The sequence below is a fragment of the Sparus aurata genome, chromosome 5 (genome assembly GCF_900880675.1).
Source record: "Sparus aurata chromosome 5, fSpaAur1.1, whole genome shotgun sequence".
In the NCBI taxonomy this organism is placed as follows: Eukaryota; Metazoa; Chordata; class Actinopteri; order Spariformes; family Sparidae; genus Sparus; species Sparus aurata.
In genome coordinates, this window is record NC_044191.1 from 36,137,060 (window position 1) to 36,156,593 (window position 19,534).

At 40.7% G+C, this 19,534-nt stretch overlaps 1 protein-coding gene across 1 annotated transcript in view; it reads right to left on the reverse strand.

The window, feature by feature from the left end:
* The window catches only part of LOC115581340 (golgin subfamily A member 6-like protein 22), a 132,311-nt gene extending 114,601 nt beyond the window's left edge, over window positions 1-17,710 (reverse strand). The window contains exon 1 of the mRNA XM_030416359.1: window positions 17,629-17,710. Within this exon, the coding sequence (XP_030272219.1) occupies window positions 17,629-17,647 (19 nt within the window). The 5' untranslated portion in view covers window positions 17,648-17,710. The remainder of the gene's footprint in view (window positions 1-17,628) is intronic.
* Between the last annotated feature and the right edge of the window lie 1,824 nt (window positions 17,711-19,534).

Here is a 19,534-nt window from a genome sequence, read left to right on the forward strand (position 1 = left end):
AATCTGTGTGTTCTTCTCCTCACATGTCCAACTGTTATTTACGACCGTTGTTGTTCCTGGGTCTGACATTCCAATTCCTGTCTTCTATTCTCACCCAAATTCAAATACGTCCTAAATAACTAATAAACTGCATCTCAATTTCTTAATTTTAGCAGATTCCAAATAACATAAAAAGGTCATATAATAGATCTTTCCCATGTTATTGTGAAGCCCAAAAGAAGTTTATTACTCAATAAGTTTGAGGTCAACAGAAACCCCTCCCCTTTGTCGATGGAGAGACTTGCAGACATCATTCCTTGTGTAATACTTGTATTATTTACCAGTTAAATGTCTGATATGTTTTGTTAAGATAGAACTACAAGGAATATGTATAAGTCCTTGGTTCTACTGTGTATTGTATACTTTATTGTTATATGTTGCATACTTTATGGCTCCATGTCTTAATCAGGTTATAATTCTTTTTAATGACAAATGATCATTATCATGTTGCATCTTTTCACGAAGGCAAAAATTAGACTTTTAAGATGGTGATGTTTTGGGAAGGTTAACACATGATTTCAAAACATTAAATCCAATAGTATAGTTAGATTAACTTTTTGGGAGCCTCAGATCACAGGAGGTGTGACACTGTCAGCCGGCCTCCCCGTTCAGTCTGCTGCAGCCGGTCATAAAACAGACACTCTTCTCAGTTCCCTTCTCTCAGTCTTCTCTCTCTGTCGTCTTCCCCCCCTGCTTCTTCTCCTTCTTCTCTCTTCTCTTCTTTGTTTTTCATTTTTATTTTTATTTTTAAAGTAATCTTTACTTTTATTTTTGCAACAAGCTCTAAGACAAGCAAATTGAATCCCTACTTTAAGTATTTTACTTTTATTCAAGTTTTTAATAGAACAAATTCTTTTCTTTTTGATTTTATACTGTTAAAGTATCACCGCCTGATTCAGAAGAAGTTGAATTAGTTTCAGAATCAGAACTTGAGTACCACTACTTGAAACCACCCAGAAAAGTCTTTTTCAAGACTGTGATCATCTGATGAAGAACGTTGCAAGCCTTGCACGGAGTCTCCACCAAAAGAGACTTTGTGTGCTCCCAGCCGAGACCGACTCTGCCCCCAGCGCTCCCAAGGCGGGAAACCCCGCTGGGCCTTCGGACCAAGAGTTCCTCAACAGAGTACCGGCCTTCCCTCTGGCTACTGGACCGACGCGCCGTGCCGTAGTCCAACCCAGAACTCTCAAGAACACCAAACTTCAGTGCCTCCTGACTCCCAGACAAAACCGGCTGAACTTCTTCATGCAGCTGGATCCACACACGTGAGAATGAGTGGTGTCTAAAGTTCTGACTTCTGTCTAAAGTTCTGACTTCTGTCTAAAGTTCTGACTCCTATCTTATGAACTTAAGAAAGTTGAGGTTAGGGTCTCGTTAGTATTAAAAGATTACTCCCGTAAAATTTAATATATATAACCCGACCCTTTAACTTTACCATCTGCCGACGGTCACACGACTTTATTACTTTCCTTATTACATTCTTTACATTTTCTGTTATCTGTTGTTCGTCTAAAATTGTCATGTCTTTTATTTTACCCAAATTATTTAGTCAATAAACATATAATCGTTTGTCTTTGTCTGGAACTTAATTTTAATGTGGAGAACCGATGGATACGTGCAAAGAATTCACTACTTCAGAATATTGAGACTGAATAAATTAATTTTGAATGGACTCTAACTGTCCAAGCCAACTTGTACAGTTAGGTGTTTGGAATAATGTCCTCCGGATTATTCCAATAACTAAACACGGAGGTGGTGCCCCATTTTACTAGTGTAATATTAATTTCCAGTGATTAATTATCATCTACATATGAAAGTAGTGTGTGAGCAGTGTCTCCTACATTATATATTTATGGTGCTGCCCATGTCAGGACCACATACTATCCTACAACAGCATGATGCTGCCACCACCATGCTTCACTGTGGGTGTGGTGTTCTTTTGGTGATGTGCAGTGTTGTTTTTGCACCAAGCATACCTTTTGGAATTATGGCCAAAAAGTTCAACCTTGGTCTCATCAGACTGTAACACATTTTCCCACATGCTTTGGGGGACTTCAATTGTGTTTTTGCATAATTGAGCCAGGCATGGATGTTTTTCTTCTTAAGAAAAGGCTTCCATCATCACCCTACCCAAAGCCCAGACGAATGAAGGATGCAGGAGATTGTTGTCACATGTACTGCACAGCCTGTACTTACCAGAAATTCCTGCAGCTCTGTTAATGTTGCCGCAGGCCTCTTGGCAGCCTCCCTGACCAGTTTTCTCCTCGTCTTTTCATCATTTTGGAGGGACGTCCAGTTCTTGGTAATGTCACTTTTGTGCCATATTTTCTCCACTTAATGATGACTGTCTTCAATGTGTTCCATGGTATATCGAATGCCTTTGAAATTCTTTTGTACCCATCTCTTGACTGATACATTTTGCTTTGATGCTCTGGAGGATCTCTGTGGGCGTTTGCTGTAAGATGCGACTACGAAAATGTTGGGAAAAGCCTATTAGAGCAGCTGAACTTTATTTGGGGTCAATCAGAGGCACTTTAAATGATGGCAGGTGTGTACTTACTCCTATTTAACATGAGTTTGAATGTAATTGGTTAATTCTGAACACAGCCACATTCCCGGTTATAAGAGGGTGTGCACACTTATGCAACCACATTATTTTATTTTTTTATTTTCAATTTTTCCCCCTTTTTGATGTATTTCAGTTGCCAAAGTTAAATATTTGTACATGTGTAGTAAACTGGACAAGTACTCTTCTGACACTTTGAATACTTTGAGAGTATCTCAGTAACAGTTTTATATAAAGATGAAGAAAGTACATAAATAACTAGAGAGGTGAATAAAGACGTGTGTCAGACTGAACCCACTTCCTCCCTCAGTGTCTCCTGCAGGTAGAAACAAAGCAGTCACACTGAACTACAGGAAACACTTTGTTCATCTTTTATCATGACAAAGAAACCAAAGATCACAGACAGGACTATTTAAGATTCATCTGGATTGTTTTAAGTTGATGTAATCAGTTACAAAGCATGTAAGAAAAACATATACATTAACTGTCTATAATGGCATTTTTTAATCATTGTTATATAAACAGTTGATATGTTAATATATAATATTTGACCTTTAATTTCACTTACAAACATATTCTTTCTTCACTGAGCTGTTGTCTGTTTTTAATGTAAATAAATCACACAAACAATAAAAGGAAAAACAAAATAAAACAATCAGCAAAAAAAAGGAAATTATTCACAACTCAACTGTACAGAAGAAAACAGATAAAACATCACAAAGACTTTCTACAAAGTGAACATGTGTTGACGTTGTGCTGACCCATTTTCACAATCACAGAACAGAATTTCTTTACACAGCAGTGCAGTGACATCAGCCGTCCACTGGGTGGCTCATGAAACACACAAACAAAAAGTAGTTTAACTTTACTTGACTTGTTAATGACTGATGTCAGAGATTCATACTGACACAGTTTCCTTCTCTCACTTGTCTTCTGTCTTGTGTGAGCTGTAACTTCAGCCCTGTGAGACACTTCATACATGTATGTAAATGTAAATACATGTTTCTGGAACACGAGTCACATCTGTACCACACTGACTTCTACTTTGTTGTTGTTAGATAATGAAATCATTCACTTCAGTTATGAATCTCTTCAACTGAAGAAACAGTTAGACTTGTATTTGTGTTCATTTGCAGATTAACTGTATGTAAATCACTTTCTAACTGTTTTTAAAGATGCTCTATAAATATAAAGTTGTTCTTCTCATGGATAATCAGTTAAAATCTTGTCTGAGATCAGCTGTGTGTCTGTTTCTTCTTCACAGTCTGAGACAGTTAACTGCTGATTAAGCTTCAACACCACTGTTGCTATGGTTACCTCCAGTTTAATGTTGTACACTTAAATATTTGGACACCTGACAGCTGATGAAGTATTTTCTGTGTCCATGTTCTACATTACAGTACAGCCCACTGCTCCTCCTGAGGTTTTGTTTGACACCACCTAGTTTAACTAATCAAATCCAAACCATGACTTTGTCCAACTCCACCATGAGTCCTCATCACTCAGAAGTTCCTGTATCAAGTCATTCATTTGTTTTTCATGTTGTTCCTGCAGTTCTTTCTTTTCCTCTTCAGTTTTCACCAGTTTAATTTTTTCTTCTTGATTTTTCAGTAAGTCATCAATTTCTTTCAGATTTGCGCTCTTTCTGGTCACACATTTCACCACGTCAGCAAGTTGACTGAGGTTGTATTGTTCACCTTTGTCTTTCATTTGTTCCTCGTGTTCTTTCTTCTGGTCTTCAAACTTCTTGTTGTATTTCTCTTTGAACTCATTGAACTCTTCAGCTTTCTCTCTGGCTTCTTCTTCATACGTCTTCTTCAGATTCTCCATTTTCTGCTTATACTTCTCCTCCATGTCTTTTCTCTCTTTCTCCTCTTGTTCTCTTCTCATTCGATCCTCTTCTTTTCTTTTCTTTACATAATTTTCTCTTTCTTGTTTGTATTCTTCTTGCAGTTTTCTGAGTCTTGTTTCTTCCTCCTGTCGTCTCTGTTCATCTTCTTGAAGTCGTTTTTCCCACCATTCCTTTTGTTTTTTCTCCCAGTTCTCTCGTTCTCTCTTCATCTCTTCTCTGCTCTCCTCCAACTTTCTGTCAATCTTTTCCTTTGATTCTGACTCTGATCTGATTTTTTGCTCCAAAGTTTTTACTCTTTGTTTCCACTCCTGTTTCTGAATTTCTTCCTCTTGTTTTCTCTCCTTGTCTTTTTCTTCTCTCATTTCCTGTTCTTTCTTTCTCTCCTCTCGTTCTCTCTTGATGTTTTCTTCCTTTTCTTTAAGTTGTTTTTCTCTCAGTTTTCTCTCATTTTCTATTTCTGCTCTCAGTTTTTCCTCCATGTCTTTTCTCTCTTTCTCCTCTTCTTTTCTTTTCTTTTCATCATTTTCTTTTTCTTGTTCGTATTCTTCTTGCAGTTTTCTGAGTCTTGTTTCTTCCTCCTGTCGTCTCTGTTCATCTTCTTGAAGTCGTTTTTCCCACCATTCCTTTTGTTTTTTCTCCCAGTTCTCTCGTTCTCTCCACATCTCTTCTCTGCTCTCCTCCAACTTTCTCTGAATGTTTTCCTTTGATTCTGACTCTGATCTAATTTTTTGTTCCAAAGCTTCAATTTTTTGTTTCCACTCCTGTTTCTGAATTTCTTCCTCTTGTTTTCTCTTCCTGTCTTCTTCTTCTCTCATTTCCTGTTCTTTCTTTCTCTCCTCACGTTCTCTGTTGATGTTTTCTTCCTTTTCTTTAAGTTGTTTTTCTCTCAGTTTTCTCTCCTTTTCTATTTCTGCTCTCTGTTTTCTCACTCTTTTTTTCATCTCTTTCAGCTGTTTCTGATGTTTTCTTTTTAGCTCCTCTCTCTCTCTCCTCACCTCTTCTTCCTTCTCCTTCAGGATTCTCTCCATCTCTTTCTGTATCGCTGCCTCGGCCTCTTGCAGCATCTCATTAGTGTAGCAGCTGCCTCCATTTGTCTTCACCATGGTGTCGATCTTGGTGATCAGCTCACTGACCTGCATGTGGTTTTGTTCATCATAGTTATCAAACACGTGGTATCTTCCTCCACAGTCAGCGATCAGTTTCTTAAAGGAATCATCACATTTATTTTTGATGTAATCATCAATGGACAGCCCGTAATGTTCCAGTTTATCTCCTCCAGTTAACAGAATGATGATGAAGCTCTCAGCATTCTTCCCGAAGCTTTCCTTGATACGCTTTAATGTCTCCTTCTCTTCTGGTGTCAATCTGCCAATTGGTATCACCAGCAGGAAGACATGTGGTCCTGGAGACAGAAGACTGATGCATTTCACCATCTCCTCATCAACCTCTTTACAGGACAGAGTTGTGTCAAACAGACCAGGAGTGTTGACCACAACGACTGGACGACCGTTTACGACAGTCTGTTCTTTCTGACAACGTTTGGTGACTGATGTTTGACTTAATTTGGCTTTAAACTCATTTCTTCCTAGAATGGTGTTTCCTGAAGAGCTCTTCCCACTGCCAGTCTTCCCTATCAGCACAATCCTGAGACACTCTGGGCTCTGTTCTTCATCAGCACCTGTGAAATATAAAGACATGGAGTTACTGAAGGAGTACAGTTTTTATTTGCGGCATTTGCATGAAGCGGATAGTAGTGACTTAAATTTGGTTAAGCTTCTCTATTGGGTTCTACCTTGATGCACATTCTTTTGGATTATTTGTAATCGGGCAACATGGTGCAGGTAGCTGCGTGGCAGGTGGCAGAGACAGACACTGGTAAGCGTGGTTTGTTGGGCTCCGCGCTGAAAGTTCTGCTTCTAGTTATCAACATTTTACGCGTGTGTAAAATAAACAACCCGCCGCCTCGACCCAGAGTGAGTAGCTTTAAAAGGTATGGACTAATCTCTGGCAAACAAGGCTGTCACCATCTGCAATTGCCTACGAGCAAACTTCAAGATAACCTACCAAAACTACTCACATGCGTATTGCTGACGCTGGTACCTTTAACAAAAGGACAATGCTCGCTCACCTTAACCAGAAATGCGGACTTACTGCTTCCAATGAACCCTAGCCTACACACGTTTGGCTTTGGTTGCCATGCCATTTTTTCCTGCATACCCAAAAATAACCAGGCACGAACATGCACGCCAGGGCCGAAGAACGCCAATTAAATTCAATTAAATCACACTCGGAATAATAAGCACGCCTGGATAAAAACAGCCATAATTCACATCCTGCTGATATTGCTAGCCGGCGATATCCAACTAAATCCAGGCCCCAGCGAAACCCTACAGGGAACACCGAGTCTCAGCTGCAGGCCCACATCCCTGGACGGGCACTCTGCGGGGACGCACTCTGCAAGCGAGAACCAGACCGCAGGGAGAGTTACCAACTGCTCCATCATGGCACCCAACCTCGCGTCAGGAACCCTGACTTTCCAGCCAGAATCGCACTGTCTCGCATTGGGGGTGTCGGGTTGAGAGCTGGAGGCGACTTTCGACCTGGGGACTCCAGCTGGTTGCTGCTGGGGGAGCAGTGTGGAGGCAACTGTATACACATGATCCACAGCCCCAGGCAGGCCGGACCCAGCTGGAGGACGCATCAAAACTGCACCAAGTATACCAAACCGACTCTAACAGATCAATACTTTTCAAACAGTCTATCATGCTAAAGTTATATGGGACCCTGCTGTTAAACCTAGGGGTATATTTGGGGGGCATCTAAATATTAGAAGCCCTCTCCCTAAATGTGATGAAATCAAATCATTATTGTTGTACTCAAAGTTGGATTTCTTGTGCCTTAGCGAAAGCTGGCTTCATGGCAAGGTGTTAACCTCAATTGTTGACGGGCCCGGGTACAATTGTTTTAGAAAAGATAGGAAAATTTGTAGAGGGGGTGGAGTAGTTGTATACATTAGGGACTCCTTAGATGCACTGTGATGTTTCTATTGAATGCCTTGGATTAAATGTTTATCTATCCCCGGAGATGCATTTCCGCATTCTAGTCCTATATAACCCGCCCACACCTGATAGTGGATTTTATGAAAAGTTAGGGAAACTGCTTAAAGTGATCTCTCACAAAGCAGAGGTGATGATATTTGGTGATTTTAACATTAACTGGGCAGATAAAAAAGCTAGAAGTAAACTGAAAAGTACTATGTACTATGATTTCAGTCAAGTAATTAAAGGGCCAACAAGAATCACTAGATCAACTCAGTCCCAGATAGATCTGATACTCACAAACAGGACTGAACGCATAAGGAAAACATTCAACCTCATAATGGGCTTATCAGATCATAATATGATCTTGGCAGCTAGGAAATTAACCAAGAAACGTTTTGTCAATCATAGACTAGGCCTACCGAACGCAGATAAACTCATAATGCCTCCCGAAAACAGATGCCCGAGCCACCTCAGCTGGCTCCTCTCGATGTGGAGGGGCAGCGGCTCTACTCCGAGCTCCTCCCGGGTGACAGAGCTCCTCACCCTATCTCTAAGGGAGCGCCCTGTCACCCTGCGGAGGAAACTCATTTCAGCCGCTTGTATCCGGTATCTTATTCTTTCGGTCATGACCCAAGGTTCATGACCATAGGTGAGGGTAGGAACGTAGATTGACCGGTAAATCGAGCACTTCGCCTTTCGACTCAGCTCTCTCTTCACCACAACAGACCGATTCAACAATTGCTTTACTGTGGCTGTTGCACCGATCCGCCCGGCAATCTCACGCTTCATCCTTCCCTCACTCATGAACAAGACCCCAAGATACTTTAACTCCTCCACTTGAGGCAGGAACTCTCCCCCAATCCGGAGGGAGCAAGCCACATTTTTCTGGTCAAGAACCATGGCCTCGGACTTGGAGGTGCTGATTCTCATCCCAGCCGCTTCACACTCGGCTAAAAACCACCCCAGGACATGCTCCTCCTCCGACCCCGTACTCCTGGAGCACTTCCCACAGAATGCCACGAGGGACACGGTCGAATGCTTTCTCCAAGTCCACAAAACACATGTGGACTGATTGGGCAAACTCCCACGAACCCTCGAGCACTCTGTGGAGGGTATAGAGCTGGTCCAGTGTTCCGCGGCCTGGACGAAAACCACATTGTTCCTCCTGAATCCAAATTCTCCTCTCCAGTACCCTGGAATAGACTTTCCCAGGGAGGCTGAGGAGTGTGATCCCCCGATAGTTGGAAAACACCCTCCGGTCCCCCTTTTTGAATGGGGGACCACCACCCCGGTCTGCCAGTCCAGAGGCACTGTCCCCGACTACCACGCGATGCTGCAGAGACGTGTCAACCAATACAGCCCCACAACATCCAGAGACTTGAAGTACTCAGGGCGGATCTCATCCACCCCCGGTGCTTTGCCACTGAGGAGCTTCCGGACTACCTCAGTGACTTCGGCTTGGGTGATGAATGGGTCAACCTCTGAGTCCCCAGCCTCTGCTTCCTCTATGGAAGGCGTGTCAGTGTGATTGACGAGATCCTCGAAGTATTCCTTCCACTGCCCGACAATGTCCCTAGTCGAGGTCAACAGCTCCCCACCTCCACTGTAAACGGTGTTGGTGGAGGACTGCTTCCCCCTCCTGAGGCACCGGATGGTTTGCCAGAATTTCCCAGACACAAGTTTTTGCTTCCGCGACTGCCCGTGCTGCCGCACGCTTGGCCTGCCGGTACCCGCAGCTGCCTCAGGAGTCCCCCGGGCTAACCAGGCTCGATAGGACTCCTTCTTCAGCTTGACAGCATCCCTTACTTCCGGCGTCCACCGCCGGGTCCGGGGATTGCCGCCACGACAGGCACCGGAGAACAATGGAAGTGGAGAACATGGACCATTCGGACTCAATGTCCCCAGCCTCCTTCGGGATCTGGTCAAAGCTCTCCCGGAGGTGGGAGTTAAAGACCTCCCTGACAATGGGTTCCGCCAGACGTTCCCAGCAGACCCTCACAATACGTTTGGGTCTGCCAGGTCTGTCCAGCTTCCTCCCCTGCCAGCGGATCCGACTCACCACCAGGTGGTGATCAGTTGACAGCTCACCCCCTCTCTTCACCCGAGTGTCCAAGACATACAAAGTCGATCACTGACCTCCACCCACGTGGGCGTTGAAGTCCCCCAGTAGAACGACGGAGTCCCCGGTTGGAGCACTCTCCAGTACCCCTCCCAGGGTCTCCAAGAAGGCCGGGTACTCTGCACTGCTGTTCAGCCCATAAGCCGAGACAACAGTGAGAGACCTATCCCTGACCTGAAGGCGCAGGGAAGCAACCCTCTCATTCACTGGGGTAAACTCCAACACGTGGCGGCTGAGCTTAGGAGCTATAAGCAAGCCCACACCAGCTCGCCACCTCTCACCGCGAGTCGAAGAGAGTCCAGCCTCTCTGAAGGATTTGGGTTCCAGAGCACAGACTGTGCGTGGAGGTGAGCCCGACTATTTCTAGCCGATACCGCTCAACCTCCTGCACAAGCTCAGGCTCTTTCCCCCCCAGGGAGGTGACATTCCATGTCCCCATGGCTAGAGTCACCGTCCGGGGATTGGGTCACTGGGGCCCCCGCCCACGACTGCTACCCAAATCAAACTGCACCGGCCCCTTCTGAACCCTCCTGCGGGTGGTGAGCCCACTGGAGGGCGGGCCCACGTCACTCGTTCGGGCTGCGCCCGGCCGGGTCCCATGGGCAAAGACCCGGCCACCAGGCGCTCGCCTGCAAGCCCCAACCCCAGGCCTGGCTCCAGGGCGGGGCCCTGGCCAATCCGGGCGACATAAACTTCCTCGGTGTGATGTCTTTCATTAGGGGCTTTTGAACCAATCTTAGTCTGACCCGTCACCTAGGACCTGTTTGCCATGGGAGACCCTACCAGGTTAATGAGGGGAAATCAGAAGCAATGATGATAACAGGATGCTGGCCTACATGCTTGGACAGGCAGGTGAAATTCAGGTGGTCAAAAGGGGGCTTTAGGTATTTGGTATCATTCTGACCCATACCTCAAATCAGTTATATAAAGCAAATTATGATAAACTTATTTCTCAAATCAAAAATGACTTGGAAAGATGGGAGATGCTTCCTTTGTCTTTAGTTGGGAGGGTAGAAACTATCAGGATGAATGTCTTACCAAGATTGTTATTTCTTTTTAATGTGTTACCTATCACTGTTCCTATATCTACCTTTGCATTTTTGGATAAGCTTGTTTCCAAATTCATATGGCAGAACAAAGGGCCTAGAGTGAGACTCAAAGTCTTCTGTGCACGCAAGGATAAGGGTGGATTAGCCTTGCCGCATTTCAGAAGTTACTACTGGGCAGCACAACTTGGAAAATTGGTTTCATGGATGAGATTAGATATGGACACAAAATGGGTACATATAGAGCAAGGTTTAGTAAAAAATATATCACTCTCAACCCTTCCCTTTCTAAATCCAAAAGTAAGGCGTAAACTTAGGATACAAAACAAATGTGTTAATCATACATTAAAGGTTTGGGAGAAGACAAGACGATTGTTGAATTTACCTCTATCTCTATCAAGGGCAGCAAAAATAACTACAGCAAAAATGGACAGTGGTTTCATTAGATGGGTGGGGAAGGGCCTCATCACAATTAATCAATTATTCAAAGGAATAACTCTCAGGGATTTCTCACAACTTCAAGCAAAGTATGGCATTGATTCTAAGGATTTATTTAGATATTTTCAAATTCGGCATTACCTGATGACACACAAAGAGTGGGACAAAATTAAAATAGTTCCATCTAATTTTGAACAATACTGGATTGAGATAGCTGAGAATAAGATGAACACTAAAAACACAATATCATGTATATATGGCAGGATCCGTATGGATACATCAGTGGATACACTTGATGTGAAAGCTAAATGGGAATTGGAAGCTAATACCATAATTGCTGATGAGGAGATGGAGAGTTCTTGGGTGCCCTGGCAGAAATGTTTAAGCAGCCCAATTTGGAGGGAATTTGGCTGGAAGTTGAGAGCAAGATATTTTAAAACTCCCTTGGTAACAGCTAGTTATGATAATAACTGTTCCCCCCTGTGTTGGAGGGGTTGTGGTATAACAGGGGACTTTTCCCATATCTTCTGGGATTGCCCTAAATTGCAAAAATTCTGGGAGAATGTGAAGCGACAAATATGTGAGATTTTAAATTTAAATAGACCAATTGAACCACAGCAACTAATTTTGGGTACTGTATCGTTAACGGATTTAGGGAAAAATAGTGTGTTTATGCTCAGGGTTCTTTTATTGATTGCACATAAAATGATCACAGTAAATTGGCTTAAGCCCCATCCACCCACACTAGACCAGTGGTCTCAAAGGCTTAAGGATGTAAATTGCATGGAACACATAACGGCAAACCTTCGACTCCAGATGGACTTGTATCTTGAAAAATGGTCACCTGATATAATGAATTTGGAAAGGTGAGAATACTGTCTCTGTTCAACTGGGCTAGATGGTGTTTTTATTTATTTATTTATCTATTTTTTATTATTACTATTATTAATTAGACCTACAAAGAATATTCTTTCACCTCTTTGCTATTTGATTGTCTTTGTATTTTGTCAGTTTGATACCAATATGAGTATTGATACTTGTCATAATGTGTGAGACTCTGTCAAGGAACTTGTTCTAATAAATGTTCAAAAAAAAATAAAAATAAAACAGTGTAAATTTGCTTTTCCTAGGGGGGCGCCCCACACCAATTGCTCTAAATATTAACATCAATAATCAACCAATTAGCCAGGTTACAGAAGTTAAATATTTAGGTCTAATGCTGGATGCTCATCTCAAATTTGATAAACACATTAAGAAAATCAGCAAAATAGTTAGACTGAACTTATTTACCTTCAGACTAATTAGAGATTGCTTAACATTTGAAGCAGCCAACATGTATTTACACTCAATGATCTTTTCACACCTCAGCTATTGACTGTGGATTGTGTGTGTGTGTGTGTGTATGCATGAATGTATGTAAGTGCATGTTTCTGCATTATGTTAGTTAATTTCTAGGCCCAGATTTAGGGAAAGATAGGCTAATATGTGACCATGTTATATGGATGAATGGAAGGATGGATGAATGGATAGGAAGTTATTGCTTATGTATAGATGGATAGATGGTTGATTGGAGGGTTGGATGAATGGATAGGATGTTATTGCTTATGTATAGATGGATAGATGGTTGATTGGAGGGTTGGATGAATGGATAGGATGTTATTGCTTATGTATAGATGGATAGATGGTTGATTGGAGGGTTGGATGAATGGATAGGATGTTATTGCTTATGTATAGATGGATAGATGGTTGATTGGAGGGTTGGATGAATGGATAGGATGATTCTTAAAACAGGTTCTTTGTATGTTATTCTAAATGCCCCTGTAGGGACAGGCATTGGAAATTAGCTTAGTACAATGTGTTGAAACTGCTTATAAGTGATAACTTTGATATTCGGTGCTTTAAAGGGACACTGTGCTGTATATTGTACAGTTTAATATAAAACAGATTATGTTCAGCATTAGTGTAACATAACTCAATTATATAGTATGAATATTTGCTTCAGATCTGTTTTGCTTGGTGATCTGAGGAGTTTTGTCTTTGCAGGAGCAGTTCTGAAATATTTTGGAGCCGCAGAACAGGAAGCAGCACGGCGGCCTTCAGACCAGGATGTTTAAGTTTAAAAATGTTTTACAAGTTAAAATAAATACTTTTTAGAAACACTGCATCAGTTTCATTTATTGACCTATAGAGGATCAACATTGTATATCTTGTATTATCATGTTTTATCAGTTCAAATCACTTGGTTGGGTCAATTTAATATGTTTGATTTTAATTTGAGAGAGATTTTCACGACTCTAACCTGTTTTCCTCTTAAAATATGATAGATTGTTGCATCTTTGTGGATCACCTAAAAGGGTTAGGAATCTATCCATCCTAGTTTGACAAAATAGGGCCCCAAAACAGACAGAAATGGCCCTATACTTAAGTGTAAAAAGTATTAAATGATACATATATTTCCATGTTTGTATACACTGTATACTAGGTATTGACTGATAATGGACTTGATCGATGATTAGATCTGAACTGTTGATTAAATAGATTGAATAAGAAATTGGCTCCCTTGCCTCTGATGTAGCCTGCAAGTAACTAGTAATACAAATTATTTAATAGATGTAGTCAAGTTAAAGTATTTGTCTCTAAAATAAAGTGGAAGTATAAAGTAGCAGCAGTTGAATGTCGGGCTGGCATGTATGTGGTCATGTATCCACATCAAGTTGGCCACAATTGGTAATGAGGACGATGGATACTTAATGTTCCAAAGTTTGATAAAAGAAAAAAAACACGATTAGATTTAAGCAAAGGTAAATTTAGAGTGTTTGTAAAGTTGTTCTTCAACACAGAACAAAACTAAATGATGCTAAATGAAAAGTGTATGAAACAACATAATTAGTTGTGATTATAAATAATGCTGGAAAACACTTGAAATAAATCCAAGGTACTAAGATACGAGGTTAACTATCTGTTAAGTTGCATGTTCAGATGAAGTTCATCGTGCCTTATGCAAAAGCAGGATTCCTGTTGTTGTCCTGATAATGTAACTGGTCATCAGGGCTGTCACGATAACTCTCATGACACGATTAAGGTGGGCAGAGGAATTCACCATATTATCACGATATTTATAGAAATTTGAAGAAAATGGTGGCAATGAAATTACACTCAGAATAGGATTGCAGGGAGGTGGCGCTAGAGTCTGTAACCATCACTGTAAAAAAACTGCACAAAAAAAACTATCAACGACTCAGTTACGAGTCAAAAGTAACCAGATGAACTCATAAACAAAAGGTGCACAAGGCTGAAGGATATTATTATATGTGCATTCTAATCATTGTTTTAAACAGTGTTATCATGAATAGTGTGACACACCTATTGAGGTGTGTAAACACAGAGCATTGAAGAAACTTGGTGACTCTGAAACCTGTTCCTGTAAATCCTTCTTATGCACATGGTTGTGACAGAAAGACTACATATACACCATAAAGAACCCTAAACCTTCTTAACATTCAGTCCCTCTCATACAAATCCTTTATTTGTCATGAAATCATCAGTTCAAATTATATTGATTCCTGTGTTTACTTGAAACCTGGCTCAGAGTGAAGGTGACTTAATCCCCTTATTGAATCCACACACCCTGATTTTATTTTTTAATACACATAGATTCTCTCTGTTGCTTTTTTGTGACTCTTTGTTGATGTGTTGCATGTAAAGCACTTTATAACCCTGTTAAGTGATATATGAATATACTTTCCATTGGAGGATGTAACTTGAAACTTTATTGTGGAGCACAGGCCAAAACCAAGTACCTGTTGTATTGTTAAGATGCTAAATGTATGTAGATTAAAATATTGATACATATATTATGTATCATGATAGAGCCTAAATATACCACAGTTCTATTTTAGTGCCATATCGCCCCGCCCTGATCCAGGTTACATGTGACTGCTTCCACTCTGTTGTGGCCACTGTCTCTCAGATCAGCAGAACTCACAAATATTAATTGAGAAAAGGTACACATGTATACATAAACACAAATATATCAGAATATACATCCCTAAAAATGATGCACAAGACCTCTGAGAATCTTTTCATTTGATGGATGGAATGATACATAAACATAAAACACACAAAGTCTTGGGTTTAATATATTTCACTCGGTGTAAAGATCATGTAGTTTAAATGACGAGTTGATGCAGAATATAAATGAGACTGTCAGATGTGGAGACAGATGTCTTTTACAACTTTAAAGCTACTCAGTGGAAACAGGTGTTCGGTTGGTTAAACCATTTACAGCTTTGCTCTGTAGCTCACTAGCATGCTGGCCACACTGGCTGTGTGAGCAGTGAGCCTGTGTAGTGTCTTAGTTTTCATTTCTGTATCGATGTTAACAGGTCAGAGCAGACACACTGACTTCATGAGCAGCGCGTCTCTCAGCAGGAATAGACCGAAAAAGAACCTGTAGAAAGACATACGGACATCATACCAGCATCTCAGTGTCTCTAAGAAAAAGAGATGTTAATTGATTCAGTCAGTCAGTGAGTCAACATAAGTACCTTTGCACCATCCCGGGTGATAAAATAACTTTTGAGGTCAACACTGACTCACTGACTATCTGCAAAAAGTCAAAAGCATGCAGGCCAATAAGAGATGAAGCTGAGGTGTTTCAATGTTCGCAAATCACTCATAAAAATGTTTCATTCAATAATCCATCGAGTCACTTTTAACTTTCACAATGATGTGTTGGTTTGGTAACTCCAGCAGAGCGAACAAAAATATGCTGGGAAATGTTGTTAAACTTTGCCAGAAAAAAACAAAAAACACTGGCACTAATTAGAACGTCATGTTTATGGAACCAGATGTACTCGTAGGGCAAAGGGCCTCATCACCCTCTCCATGCAGAGTCTCCACACCTCATACCAGGGAGGAGGTATACTTTCCCTCAGAGGGCCAAATCAAACAGATATTTGAGATCATTTGCTCCATCAGCTGTTGGGTTCCTAAACAAGCTGTAGGTGTATTGCACTAAACAAAAAACTGACGGGCTCTTGAAGCCGAATACGCACAAAGGGTGAAGGGCAGTTTTTTTCTTGTGCACTCTTTTTCTTTTCTTTCTTTCCACTGTTTGAAAACTTTAACAGCAATACTTCTTATGTCAAGTGACACACCTGTTCAAAACTGCTTTTAATGACACCTTTTGGCTAATCATTACATTTCCACATCACATTGCAGTAATGATTAACAGGAGATGATTGGACATATCTACACTGTTTGACCTTTGTTGAAGAAATGCTTCTACCCAGTGAAAGAACACACTTCAGATGCTGGGCTGATGACTTTCATAGATTCTTTGTATGCAAGTGTTGTTCTGCCTGCCGTGCTCAGATTATGAAAAAATATTAAAAGGGATCTTATAATTTAAAGATTTAAAAGAAAACAGAATACACAGTGAATTATATTATAATTTTATTTTTATTTATGTTTTACTAGAATCATCTGGTTCGTCATGTCAGAGCTCACGACGAGCTCTTTGACCAGCACTGTTTGAGACATTCCCAGTAAAATCACAAGACTGTCCCAGAATTTTCAGGGCTTCTGTTTCTGATTATGTCTTAATTTTGATAGATGGGGATTTTAATATTCATGTTTGTTGTTCTTCACACCTCTCTGTTGACTTCTGTTGACTCAGTTAGTTACAGGCGGACCTCAGGGAGCCAGGAAAAATCAGCATTGTTATTATAGTCATTAGTGTAGGTCGTGTTTTCATGCATCTGTCAGTGAAGTTTCTCTGTTTCCTGTTTAATTGTGGCGTCTCACTCTCCTCTCATTTCAGATCCTCTTCCTGCCGCTGTGATTGTCCGACCCGCCCTGATGTGTTATTATCATTTCCTCCCTCGTCTGTATCTTCTATGTGCTCCCCTGTCTCATCACCACTTCGTCTTTGTCTCTTTAGCAGCATTCTGACATTGTTCCTCTTGTGTTTTTGACCCTGATGAAGCCTTTTCTCCTCGCCTGGTGATTTGTTTGACTGATCTCTCTTTTTTAGATTTCCTGTGGACTGTACCTGAACACTCTAAATCTAAATCTAATTTGCTAATCCTTTTTGACATATAATCAATTGAAGACAGTACAAAGACAATATATTCAATGTTATATTTCTGTATCTGAATTTGAAGCGGTTCAATGGTAACAGGAGAGAGTATCATGACAGAATGGCTCAGTTGGATATCACTACATGGGCGAAGGAACAGTTTGTAAAGCTGTCACATATGATTGCATTCTGTGTTTTTATGTTTAGCACGGCATCACAACTTTTTGGGAATCACGGCTGGACAGTATTTACTTTGTCCAAGCAGTTCTTGCAGCATTATTGAATGGGATGGTGTGTTTTTATTGTGGAGTAAAGTCTGAAAGAATTGGCTCCATTTCTGAAGTGTGTACACCCTCTGCTGGTGATCTGCTAGAAGCTCTCTTCATGGAGCTCTGGACACCAAGTAACTTTTTTTTAGTGTAGCAACAAATAATACAGATCTCACCTGTTTCTGCAGTCGCCATGATGTCACTCTACTGGAAACATCAGACTCCTTCAGCTGGAAAACAACGGCTGTGTTTGAGAACCTGAAGAGAGGAGGGTGAAATGTTCAGCTGACAACGTTTCTGCTGCTGCAACATAGGAAATAACCAGACACACTGAAGCTGTCAGTGCAAAGCTTGTTCGTGTAAAACTACCATCTGACACAATGTTTTACTGTTTCCACACAGTAATAATCAAATCGTTATCTGACCATTCAGGACGTATTTCAAAAGTACTGATCCTGAAGATCCTTAAGAACGAGTCAGAACTGTCCAATCTCGATGTTTCCAATAGAAAATCTACCTGCAGATTTCAGTATTAAAGCACTGAAATCTGAATGAGGCCCACAGAAGCTTGATGGGATCTCCACAAAAGAATAACAACACAAACAACAGCAGTACATGATGTTTTACAGTCATCACGTCAGATTGTGTATAAACAACATATTATGGTATAAACAGTTACATTCCACACACCATCAGACTCATGAGCACTTCATTCAGACGTATGATGACAGTTTAAACTCGTGCATCACCATTTCACTGTGCCTGTTAAATATAGTTTACAGTGACAGTCTAACCTTTAGATACTGTAGATGTTGTATGTTGTGTTCTACGGCTGTTTCCACACAATTATCTCTAATAGTAAGAGAAGAAGAAATAAAAGGTATACACAAATGTTTGCAACTCCAAAACCATTTTACAAAGTTGTGTGAGCATGTCACACATTTGGGGGGTAAAAGCCAGTTTGGATATAATAAAATAATGTAATTTAGAGCCTCTCTCATACTGACTTCATACTAAGATTTAAATATACAAAATATGGAATGTGACCTTCACTAATGGAAGGTTTTGGAGTTAAAACAGAGTAAAAGAAAACCAACACATTGTTCACTTTCATCCTGTTGCACTTCAACAGGTTTTTGTCCTTTTCAAGCTTCTGAGAGAAAGTGAACCTGAGTAGAACTATGTTCCACTTTTCTGAATGTAAATTCAGCCAACAGTCTACAATCCTGGTAGATTTAATGAGTTGTTTCAGTGTATGTTGGCCAAAAGGCAGAATTGATAGATTTAAAACAGTTTAATAATCACATGGAGCGTCAGCAAGACCTCGATAAGTTGCAGAAAATGGATGGATGGATAAATAATGTTCAAAACCTGAAGCTACAATCTGAATATACAAACAATGCAACATATTTTTATTGAATAGACACAAGGCCTGTACTTTTCAGATTTACTTTTCATAATATGAATATGATTTACTTACAGAATGTTACACATTGTGTAGATTCTGATCTAGATTTGTATTCTAAGCAGCTTTAATAGAGGTGGTAGTTCATGTGTTAGAGTTGGTAAAACCCACAACTGTAATCTTGTTTTTATAGCTGCTCTCATCGAAAGATTATTAAACTTCCTTTAAGCTGAACTTTGGACTCAGTATCAGGAAACTTTATAGCTTTGGGGGTTGATCTTCTTTCACAGAGTTCACTTGAATTTCAGAACAATTTATTCAAAGTTAGTGTCCATGTCAAGACTTGTCTGAGACTGTTGCTCTTATCTCGGGTCGTCGATTTCCCATCATGGACTTTTGGAAGTATAAACTATTTTCAGCTTAGTTGATTTGAACACTTTGTTAATTTGATTCTTGTCCAGCAAATCACCAATCCTAAAACAAACACTTCAGGATTAATGATCAGTTTCTCTCATCAAACTTAGAAAGTTGTCTTTCTTATAGTTTTACACATTCGATTCTTTAAATGTATATTTCAGGTCAGTCTACTCACCAGCTGAGATCCTCTTTGTTACCAGGCACATCGGTGAAATCTCAGACGTCACACTGAAGGGCGACTCACCTGAGATCTGAGTGGG